This window comes from Lampris incognitus, chromosome 16 (assembly GCF_029633865.1).
Source record: "Lampris incognitus isolate fLamInc1 chromosome 16, fLamInc1.hap2, whole genome shotgun sequence".
Classification (NCBI taxonomy): domain Eukaryota; kingdom Metazoa; phylum Chordata; class Actinopteri; order Lampriformes; family Lampridae; genus Lampris; species Lampris incognitus.
In genome coordinates, this window is record NC_079226.1 from 18,158,631 (window position 1) to 18,170,584 (window position 11,954).

The window sequence follows — 11,954 nt, forward strand, 5'->3', positions numbered from 1 at the left end:
GGGATCTGAGTCTCAGCATTGACACTGACATGTCACGCCAAGCACACACAGGCTTCTTCTGTAGATGCTGCCTCTTCTCTTCACATCTCTTCTCTTCCCATTATTCTCCAGTTTTGTATCTCTCTCTTTCCCCTTTCTCAACTTCTCACCATCCCATAAAGTGTATCTCATCACAGTGCTAGATAATGTTGTGAAGTTGCCTCTACTTGTGAATTGTTAACCACATAATTGCATCTTAAAGCTGACATTCTATAACTATGCATCAGTTCCTTCTACAAGGGTCCATACACTAACTTTTTAATCTTGTCTTCCGCTTCTTCACTCTGTCAAGGAGTTTTTGGTCACTCTTACTGTTGGTTCTCTTTCTTCTAGTCGAGCTCTTCCACCAGTTGTCCCAGGCCCTCGAGGTGCTGACTGATGCTGCTGCCAGGGTAAGTCTCTTGCCCTCCCTCACTCCCATCTTGCATACATATTGCCAAACATTCACATGCACGTGTTATTCATTCTAATGCCCTGCACTCTCTTCAGGCTGCTTACGACAAGATCTGTGCTGCCAAAAAACAAGCAGAGGAAAGGAACCGGAAACTAGATGACAAGAGGAAGAAGATTAAATTAGGTTTGTCCCTTCTTCAACTCCCAAAGCATCCACAGCAAGCTTCCTCAGTAACACTCTTCAGTCACATGCTTCATTATGAGCTAATTTTGAAATAACTTCTTTCTTTCATAGAAGTTACCCAGGCAAACATGTTATGATAACATATTTTTCTTTCTTTTTAGTGATTCAGTGAAAAACATAGATACTCCAGAAGCAATGCAAGATTAAAAAGAAATACAAGAGTAAATCATTCACATGTCTGACATAAAACAACAGACAGCATGTTCATATTAAAGTGTTATATTTCTCAAGAGCACTGCTGTCACTTTGGGAACAAATGCTTGGAAATAACACCCTGTCTGGAGAGATGGTATGAGTAGCTGGCATGCCTCTGTTTAGCGTTGCAGCTTTGTTTATCACCTTTGTCTTTTACTCATGTGATATGAGATTTTACGATTAATGTGATAAGATGGCACACACCTCCAGTGATGAAAGGGGTGCTAAATTGCTAAGAAGTATACAGTATTGTGTGTGTGTGTGTGTGTGTGTGTGTGTGTGTGTGTGTGTGTGTGTGTGTGTGTGTGTGTGTGTGTGTGTGTGTGTGTGTGTGTTTATCACAGACTTAGAAGCTCGTGAGCAACAAGCAGAAGCCCAGAGCCAAGAGGAAGTGAGAATCACTAGAACTCTAGAAGAGGAGGTAAAAGACTAGATACCAATGAATGAGAGATGATATCAAACTGTAGACGTGCAGATTTGGGGGGGATGTCACAATAACTACTGACCTTGACCACTGGCCAGAAAATAATAAAGCACTTGCAGGTGGTTTTATTGTTATTTATCGAATGCGTCCTGTTGACTGACTTGAAATATTCCAAGTTCTCGGGCCAAGAACAAAGGTCCTGTTCACTGAGGCCTTTTCTTCTCTACTGCCATATCATAATTATCAGTAAACCCATTAGGTGATGTTGCATGACTTGATGCACTTTGTTCGTAAAGCCAGTGATAAATAAAAAAGAGCTTGCATACTTCTGAAGTGAGTCATGGCCCACACTCAACATGCTTGATGCGTGTAATTATGGGGCCATATGTGTTTGGGATTCACCAGGGACCGAGGGATTACCAGTAGGTGTCACTGTTCCATTTTCTGATCCGTTTAGTGGTGGTCTTGCAAGACTGGATAAGATGAATTGACTTGGACGCTCTCCATGTAGTGCCCTGAAGCGCATACCCATTGTTAAGCAAGAAAAAGAAAATAAATGCTTCAGAACAGGAGAGTAATGTGGTCGAAAAAGCATATCAGTAGTTTGCTATGTCAAGCCATCTGTTGCAGCCTTCCCCATCATTCAGAGCAGATTTTATAGATGGATTTTATTTGTGTGTATTTTTGGGAATTGTGTGTATTTTTTTGTGTGAATTGTGTGTGTGTCTGCCCATCTTTTGTGCCAGATTGCCCGCTTGAGAGAGGAAGGTTCGAGACAGCTTCAGGAGGAACAGAGGCTCATCAGAGAACAGATACAAAGGGAGAGAGAGACACAACAGCAACAAGCAGCAGGCTACATACATAAAGGTACAACTGATACAATACTACTACTATAGCTAAACCAAGTTTAGATTGACAGTCAACACACAATGTATACATTTTCTAGTTGATTAATTTTTTCTTGAATTGAGACCTGAAATGAAAACCAGTTAAATTGAATTTTACACTTTCATCTGGACTATGTAATGAGTAAAATTAAATTAGGAAAAAATGCAACTCATTTCTGACATGCACCAGAAAAGGAAAACTACAACACCTGGGTTGCATGAATGTGCACACCTCACATAATTTGGGGTTGTAACTGTGATAATTGATTCATCACATTTTAACTCCAGCTCACAATTGAATTTCTGCTACCTAAAATCAATTCAAACAGCTCTAAGGAGATTGATTAAAACCAGGATCTCACCCATCTTTTCAAGGAGGAAACAAAGAGCTACCTCATGAACTTTGAGATCTTTTTTTGTGGAAAGGCTCAGGTTAGGTAAGGGATATAAAAATGTAGAGACCTTAAATGTACCCTGGACCATAATTAGGAAATTGGGGAAAAATTGCAGCTCTGTGACCTTGTGGATTGGGCTGTCCCAAAGAAGATAGGACTGATGGAGGAAGAAGCTCATAACGGAAGGTCCCATGAGGACCGCAACCCTAAAACAACATCAGAACTGGACTGTTTAGTCTGGCCACTCCATGCACATCACATGTAGTCCTATATTTATTTAGTTATTTATCTACAATTCTGGGCTGTAGGAAGGCATCGTCATGGAATCCACTTCTCACCAGAGCATCCAGCCCCATCTTAATTATGCAAGAAAACACAGACCTTTTCTGCAAATAATGTGGGAAAATTTATGATCTGACTAAAACCATGGCAGATCTCCCCCTTTTTTCTTTTTTCTTTCTTTTTTTTTTTATTCCAAAGGATATCTTGGGCCAAACATGACAGCCCATCACTTTAAGAGTACAGAACACAGGGCCTGCTTTTGTGCAGTGCAGTGGTAGCAATATACTATGTCATTTTTTATTTCCTCTGTCAAGGAGCAACAATAAAGTGAAAAGCTCCAGATACAATGAATTATTGGGATGAAATCTCTGGTGCTCTTCAAAAAAGTCAAAGTTTAAGACAAATTTCATCTTTCAATTTAACAGTTTAAAGCACACAACCAAGTAAGCACAAGAATGGTTGCAAAAAGGGAAGATCAATATCCTGGAATGGACCACTTAGAGCCTGATCCTCAATCCTGGAGAAAACCATGCTATCCTGAAGAGAGGTTTGCATAGGACATGCCCTTGCAATTTGAGGTGGCTTGATCTTTTCTCTAAGAAATGAGTGAAAATAGGAAAGAATTTCCGAGTCCGGATCATCAAAGTTGGTGATCATCAAAAAATAATTACTGTGTTTGATGAAGCTCAAGATGCCTCTACTGACAATTAAAAGGCTTTGCACAATTGAGTGTATGTAGAGTGCCTTCTGGTTCTTGGATTATATAAAAAAAGGTTTTAGATTGAGTTCAAGCCCTTAAAAGCTTCATGAAAGGTTTAAATGATATGTTGGAGTCATACATGTGAACACGGAATTCTTAAAGGTACAGCTTTTACTTGGATTTTTGTGTAAGGGATCTGTCTGGTTTTGCAGATAAACTGTTGCTGTTTTTTTTTAACTGTTCAGCCAATTTTTTTATGGGGTGGGGGGGATTGGTCTTGAATTTAATTTGGACGGTCAATAAAATACATAGAAATTTAAAAAAATTAACTTAGTGTTATAAAGCTAATTCCGGCCACCAAGATTCCCCCCCCCCATCAAACATTTTATCAAACATTTTTGTAGTATCAAAAAAAAAGAAAAAAGAACACATTTATGAAGCAAGCAAATCAATTAATAAATCAACCCAACCATAACAACCGTAGAAAGAAAAAAGAAAAAGAAGGAAGAAAAAAAAAGGGAGGAAGACGAACAGAAAAAAAAGGGGGGGCATTAATCAGGACAGAGATTGAAGAGAGTTAAAAAACATCAAAAAGGGTTGCCATCTGCCATAGAAGTTATCAGTTACCTCTTGTCAGGATCATTTTTCCAGTGTATGTTGTTGTAATACTCATTTCGGCCACAAGAGTCTGAAGACCACCACTACCCCAAGCCATGTTCTAAATAGCCCAGTGAGCACCAACCGGGATTTCAACGTTGATTTCCACGTGAAAACTGGGGGATATTCAGTCTGAACATCGAAGACCTCTTTTAGCCCTCTTTCAACCAGCTAAAAATGCGGTTATAACATCAATGTATCACGAAGCACAAATTTGTTTATTCATTTTGTTAATTTGTTAATTCGTAGGTTGAAAGCGAGACGATATTGATTGGTGTGAAGGTATTTCTCCAAAGTCATATTGCACTGGTAGGTGAAATTTGGTCCACATGAAGCTGTTATTTCAACTCTCAATCTCTCAATGTTTCATATAAAATGTCAAGACTGTGTAGGCTGTGTGCTGCCAACAAGAAGCTTCCAGGACATTGTAATGGGAGCAGTTCTAAACATTCATGTAAAATAACTCATAAAGATATGAGCATTTGTTTGGCACCTTCATAGAAAATGCATTGACCAGGCTAAAACTCCTACATGGGTAGTCATTTGCAGTAGTGTGGAAAAAAAAAAGTCCAAGCCTATTCCCTTGGGTAACCTGGGTTCGATTCCTGTATGAGCATTTTTTTTACAGAATAATGCAAGCAAACTTAATTTATATAGCACTTTTCAAAACACCAGTTACGAAGTGCTTCACAGTTAATAATAAAAATGCATAATAGTACACAGCATAAAAACAGCAAGTAAAAAATGTAAGACACAGATATAATTTTAAAAGTTTCACTATTGCAAACATTTGTTATTGCAAAGTCTTTCAATGGAAAAATGCTCACTGGGAGGTCAAAGCATTTATGTTTTCTTCCAGGTGAGTTTAAGTTTCTTTATTTCACATTAAAGTATAGAGCTGCTCCCATCACGATGTCCTGGAAGCTTCTTGCTGGTAGCACACAGCCTATATAAGTCCATATTTATGACAGTTTATATGAAGCATTAAATGCATCGAAATTACGGCTTTGTGTAGACCACATTTTGCAATAAGTGCAACATGACTTTGGAGAAATACCTTCACACTAATCAATATAGCCTCTCTTTCGACTTACAACTGAACAAATGTTCAAAATGATTAAACAAACGTGTTTTGTGACATGTTGATGTTTTAACTGCATTTTAGCTGGTTGAAAAGAGGGCTAAGATGTTCAGACTGAATATCACCCAGTTTTCAAGTAGAAATCCCAGTTGGTGCTCACCGGGCTGTTTAGAACATGGGGTGGTGGTGCGCTTCAGACTCTTGTGGCCGAAATAAGTATTACAACAAAAAACACTTGGGGGGGGGGGGGGGGGGGAATTATCCTGACCAAAAAAACATTTTTTTTCACTTGCCTCTCAGGGCTTCTGTCGTTATCTTTACCCCTCAAGGCAATAAAAGCTAGAACCGTCTGAAGAGAAAATTAAATTTTAATCTGATTGTCTACCTCAGGCATGTTTTCTTTGTGTAACACACACAGTTAGTCCACGATGCCATATTAGTATCCCAGTCTGAAAGTTTCCATCCTACAAGAAAAAGCTGCCGTTGGTTATACTCTAGCAAAGTAAGGTTATGGAAGTTCAAGTGTTTCAGAGAGTGCAGCGTCTTGGCCTGACTCGACAGCCCTTTTGCGACCACATGGCCCAGTCAGCATGGCTTCACCAAGTCCCTTTTGTTCGCACGCAATCAGGCTTCCCCAGCTTTCTACTGGACCAGCGCTCAGCTTCGTCTTGGCAGGTCAAGCACAGCGCGGTACTCAGTGGTTCATAAGACTGCAGTGAGAGCCAATGTGGTGAAGAAATTACCACAGATCACCAGTCAAAAATGGCTGTCCAGCTGCTTTAACATTGAAACGGCGACGCAACCTTGACCGCTGTGACAAAAGAAATAAAAAATAAAACTCGTAATGCTGATTGCACATCCCAAAATGTCACATTTTGTGCCCTGAACAATTGTCTCTTTGTGTCTGTCTCTCTCCTCTGTAATTTTCCTCTCAGAATCAGGAGTGGAGAGGTGTTCCAAGAGCAACTTGACCCCCAAATTAAAAGTAAGCATGTTCTTATTATGTGCTTTTAGATGGGTGGGGGGCTTAGGGGGTGGAGTGGGTGGGTGGGTGAGAGGAAGAGGAGAGGTCGGGGTGAGGGTTGAGATTGTCGGAGAGGGAGGGGGTGGTGGAGGAGGGAAGGGAGGAGAAGGTTTGTCTTGACATGCTCAAAAGGAACTGTTCCCTTTGAGTGAAAACACAGGCTGAACCTCTAAGGTATTTCATATGAGAGGGGATTTTGATTGAAACCAAGGCATTTGTAATGTATTATTTGGAGACCACATATGCTGTCCCACCACCGCGCACGTAGGCTGTTCTGACGACCATTCCTCCAGTGTAGGCCCGCCGTCGTCAGGAGACCTATAACTTACGCAAAGAGAGGGCTTATTATATTTCCTCCTGGAAGTGGCCCAGCCCGAGCATATTAACGGACGCTGGGGATGTTAGCTAATGTGTTTGGATATTTAATCTGGTTTTAAAATTTGATAGGCATCTCATGCTGCAGTGTATTGCCACAGTGCTTGTGTATTCAGTTAAGAAAACAAACAGAAGCCTTATGTCTGATGGTATTAGATATTTTGTTCATACATGGTAAAACTATTGTGTAGGTTTATCTTCTGGGCTGTCGTGTCTTTATGGCTAGAAATGGTTAAAAGAGGATCACTCAGAGATTGAATTATATCAGATTTTTTTTTCAAGACTGGTTATAGAGTCACACAGATACCGTTAAATTGATCACACTGTTGTGAAGTGTCTGTATTTCTTTGTACATTTTATCAACCTTTAGAGTTGTCCTGTTTCCTTGGCTTTCCCTGTCCGGCAGGATTTGGTCTAGCCAATTAATTTAGTCCTGTTCCTTCACTTTTAGGGAAAACTGGCCCATCAGATTCGCATTTCCCCAATACGCAGATTAAATCATTTTGACAAATGTTTCAGATGTCATTTAGGGTTAGACCTAATCTTAGATACAAATCTCCTGGAATTTGAGATCTTTAATAATAATATGAGCTGCCCTCTTTCATTTCAACATTTTCAGAGTATCTGGTTCTAAGTCGTTGCGTTCTAGCCAATTGGAGTCTCTTAACATTTGGACAAGCCATTGAAATCTGACTTCATATTGATTTTCATGTAAGGCTATCTCATCTTTTATAGCTTGTCTTGTGATATCTACTTGTGGAGTACTCCAGACTTGCAAGCCTTAAATAGGTCTGGTCAGCAATCTCCAACTTCTTCAGTGTTGTTTAGACTGCTAGCAGGAGAACGTTTCCAGCAACTTCTCAGTATAGGCCGAATTCCTGGACATCACCCAAATGCTTCTAGGCCTCATTAAAAGATTAATTGGCATGAAGGTTATCATTGGGTAGAGGAGAGTACTCTTGGAAGGAAGCTGTGCATTTTCATCATAACTGTTGATGAAAGAGCTCATGTAGACAGGGCAATTCCCAGAAATCCCGTTTTTCTGACAGTGAACAGAATCCTGGAGCTGAATCAGCTCTCAACGCCTGCCATTTATAATACTGCTCCAAGCGGTTAGGCTTAACCCTGCCGTGCTGTGTAAATGGATGCGAGACGTTGCACATTTTCTCACTTAAGTACGGGAACTCAAATTCTCTATGACTGGCTGGATTCCAAGTGCGTAACAAATTTAAAAGTACTTTTGGTTTTGTTTTTTTTTTTTTAGAGAAATTTCACAGAGGCTTTACATTTGTGCAGTTTTGCTGGAATAAATACAAATCTTACAGATTTCGTAGTGGTATACCTGAGCAGGATTACCTCTTTTCCTGCCCATCACAGAGTCCCCCCTTGGCGTATACCTGGCCTGGATAATTTGCTTGTTAAAATAGCTGGTGATGTCCTCTATTGTTTTTGATTACAGGGATGCAGGTGAGTCATGGTGCAGTCTCCAGCTCAGGTCTTAATGCATTACATTTCGCTCTCGCTAGTTGCCCGGCTCATCCAGTTAAATGGAAATTTACCATTTCACAGGTGGTGCAAAATGGTGATGCTCCAAGAGCTCAGCAATGCCCCCCCAGAGCTTCAGTCTCGTCAGTTTCCCGACAAATGGTGGCTAATGCTTTGGTAATCTGTGTGTGTCAAGAGAGCCCGACACTGCAAGATTTCTCCTCATCTTAACGAAACATCGCTCAGTTGTGTTTACCCCCAATAATTAGAGATTGCCGAAAAGGGCAATGGTTTTGAATAACAACATTATTTCTGACCAACAGGGACATATCCTTTTTGACTGTCTCTCACTCTCTTCTTCCCAGCTGAAGTGGAAAAGTAAAAAAGACGATGAGACGAATGGGGGGTACTCTCATGAAGTTCTCTCCAGACTTCTACATAAGGTATGTGTTCTAGTCAAGTAACGTGAGTTATTCTAAACCGTTTCAGTCATTCGGAGTAAATCCAGTCATTCTAAGTTGAGTCAATCTAAGCAAGTTCTTTAAAGTCAAATTACCTCAATTCTCCATGGGGGACACTTTGTCTCCAAAACAAAAGACGGGAACACTGATGTGAAGTGACGGTCTCTCCCAGACCAGTGAGTGTTCTTCTGCAAAAACAAATAAATACAAATAAAGATCTACCTACGGAGTCCAGCTATGTTTGAGGTCTGCATGACATCAGCGTTGTAGAGGTTTTTAATTCTTCCCCCCTTAAACAAGGCCCATTAAGTTTTGTTGCAGTGAAAGTGCTGAGGGCAATGTTGTAGTGCCCTTTTAAAGCCATGCACGCCATTGTTAGTGCCCTTGTTACTGGGCCAGTATAGCGGTGCCAAGGGAGTCTCTGGGAAATGTGCTCTTCTCATGCAACCCAGTACCACCTTGCGCCTGTGATCTGCCCACTGGGGCTTTTCGGTGGGGCGGAGGTTGCCTGGAATGAGGATAGGGCAAGTGTCACTGACGTCAAGCCGCATGGAAAAAGGCGTTTCAATTTCTTCTCTGCACGCACTCAATCAATATGGTTCCCGGGCAAGAAAGGCTGGGTCAGAGGTGAGATGGTGGAAAGCACAGTTGATTCTTCTTTTTTTTTTGTTTATTTTTAATTGTTAAGCAAACATGATGAAATTGGGTGAAACAATGCTTTTTGAGATAGCAAGCTCAATGATTGGCAGGTAATGGTATGCGAGAGAAAAAGTAACCTCCCTTGTGTGGGAAAGCAAGATGTGTGTGTGTATGTGTGTGTGAGAGTTTGCGCGCGTGCTCGCATGCGTGTACGTGTCAGAGAGCGTGTGCTCATGTGTGCATATGTGTACTTTGGCCACTCACAATATTACATCTTCTCTTGTGGGAAAAAGAGACATATTAAGACATTTCGATTTATGAGACAGAGGCCTTCAGAGACTCTCCTTTGTCACTGTTGGCCCGGTCTAAAGTGTCCTCGGCATCCATCAGCATTCCTGGCCGGTCCTGTTCCCAAAGCGCTAGTTTTCCACGGATTCTCAGAGGCCTTCTCCTTGCTTCTCTCTGCCCCCAGCTTTGCTGCTTTGCTATGTGTGTGTGTGGGGGGGGGGGGATTGCAGAAAGGCCTCTGTTTCAGGTGGTACAACAGCGATGAACCCTAAAGAGCTACACTGAGCCAAAATCCCCTTGCTTTAATTATTACAGCATCTGAGTGGGATCCGTCTTCAGCTGGCCGAGCCAAGGCCTGTCCCCGTCATCCTCCTTTCTCCTCCTCCAGCTCTCTAGGGCATCCTCCTCCATCTCTCTCTGTGTGACTTTGGCTCAGCTGTTCCTCCGCTGCCTCCCTTCCTCTGCTCGAGCCGTCATCCATGCCTTGACTCTTGATGGAAGGAAACTGGATATGGGCCATAGCTAATTTCAGTCTCCATAACGGAACTTGGTTTATCGAGGGTTCTCATCGCACAACGAGCAGCGTTGCTGTTGAGATGTCCCAGACGTGTCTCTTTTGAGATGTTACAGAGGTGTCAGCTTTTTACTTTACATTTTTTCTCTGCAGTGTCCTTTGCGAGGCTCTAATATCTGCATTCCTGGAAATGGGGCCCTCGTTATTAGAAATCATGTTTTATAAACCAAAACATATCAAATACTCTTCTGTTCCAGATCACATCTGTGCGTCTCAGTGTATTGTAAGTAATGCATTTCTGTGGTTATGGCTTGTGCGAGAAATACTAATTTGAATGATCTTCATGTCCTCCTGCTCCTTTTTCCTCTTTCCTCTTTTTCTCCTATCTTTTTACTTCCAGTATGGAGATGTTTTGAATGTCCTACTATCAAATAAGAAGAAAGGAAGTGCTATGGTTGAATTTGCAACTGTGAGAGCAGCTGTAAGTATCTAATTTTTCCTCAGTCAGAGTCCTCATTCAACTGTGTTTCATGATGAAAATAATTTTCAGAGAACCCATTTGCATGCTACCTAGAAGCATTGACCTCAAAAGGTAACCTACCAAGTTTGATTATTATAAAGAGTGACATGTGTCACAAAATCTCCAGGCCTCGAGGCCATACTACAGAACCAAAACAATGTCATCCTAGTCAACTCACACAGCGCTGTGAGCGGATGGGGACCAGCAGACGGAAAGACTTGAGCCAACTCATTGTTCCACATTGTCTGGACCCTCGGGCCCTTTGTTGTGATGGTGCTCTGTTTGTTGTGGTTTCCCCCACCACGTTGTCTGTTTCCCCTCCATATAACATGTCTGCTGCTCTGCTGGGATACTGGCTCTTGGTCTGTGGTCTCTGCCTGCACATTTCAGGGTCTCAGCTCTGTTTAGGGGGCCCGGGCCAAGTAAAGTTCAGCACCCAACCCATCTCAGTGTTTATTTGTGTGTTTTGTTACACCGCCCACCCCACACAAAGATCCGGGTGAAAGACATAACAAAACTTTTGAAAATCACAAGGAGACAGAGATGTTTCTGCCCAGGGCTTATAGCGGCGGTGAAAAACTCATCCTGTCTGCAGATCCTCTCACAAATTGTTTTGTTCCTTCAGGAACTGGCATATAAGAATGAGAGTGGCCTAAGCGGAAATCCTTTGAAGATTTCATGGCTTGAAGGACAGCCGGAAGTTATCCCGCCAGTGACACAACCTGGCCAGTTTGCATCTTCACAGGTATACCAACCAACACTTTACTTACCTAGCCCTCACAATGCCAACCAACACTTTGCACACCCAGAATGTTCTTAGCTGTGATTGCCTCCCTCTCTTATGAAACATAATGTCAGCCCTGTGTTACAAAATCTACCCATGTACACCACCTCCAACACAAACATTGTTTCCTAAACAGTGTCCCACAAAGAGAGGTATGTAAACCCTCAGGGATTTTATTTTCACATGGGCAGCACAAATATTACTCTAGCACTTGCACTCCTGTCGTCTGGCCTAGAACAATGTGTTTGGTTAAATGGGGCTCAGTTTGTTTGCCTTGGAGTGGCTAAGAGTTGGCCCGGTGCTGGCCTGAGGCCCTTTGGTCCACCACTCATTAATGGACCTGACCTTGGAGACCTTAAGAATGCTTTACTTCATAACACCAACGAGTATATGTGGCGTGCTATAATGGCAGCCTGGCACGAGAGGCAGCTCAAGAGGTGTTTAGTCAGCTTCTGTCACCATTCCTGCCAAGGGTGTGTTATATGGACAAACAAGTGAATTACCGTTTTTAACAAAAGTTTTGCAATGTTTGAATGTTGCAAAACTGATGTAGATTTGTTTATGTTG

General features: G+C 41.8%; 1 protein-coding gene across 2 annotated transcripts in view; it reads left to right on the forward strand.

Annotated features, from left to right (window-relative positions):
• Positions 1 to 11,954, forward strand: part of dnajc17 (DnaJ (Hsp40) homolog, subfamily C, member 17) — a 46,582-nt gene that overhangs the window by 7,846 nt on the left and 26,782 nt on the right. For both annotated transcript variants that reach the window (XM_056295846.1, XM_056295845.1), the window contains exons 3-10: positions 373 to 431; positions 529 to 616; positions 1,216 to 1,292; positions 2,042 to 2,162; positions 6,233 to 6,282; positions 8,547 to 8,624; positions 10,484 to 10,564; positions 11,229 to 11,348. In XM_056295846.1, the coding sequence (XP_056151821.1) occupies positions 373 to 431; positions 529 to 616; positions 1,216 to 1,292; positions 2,042 to 2,162; positions 6,233 to 6,282; positions 8,547 to 8,624; positions 10,484 to 10,564; positions 11,229 to 11,348 (674 nt within the window). The remainder of the gene's footprint in view (positions 1 to 372; positions 432 to 528; positions 617 to 1,215; positions 1,293 to 2,041; positions 2,163 to 6,232; positions 6,283 to 8,546; positions 8,625 to 10,483; positions 10,565 to 11,228; positions 11,349 to 11,954) is intronic.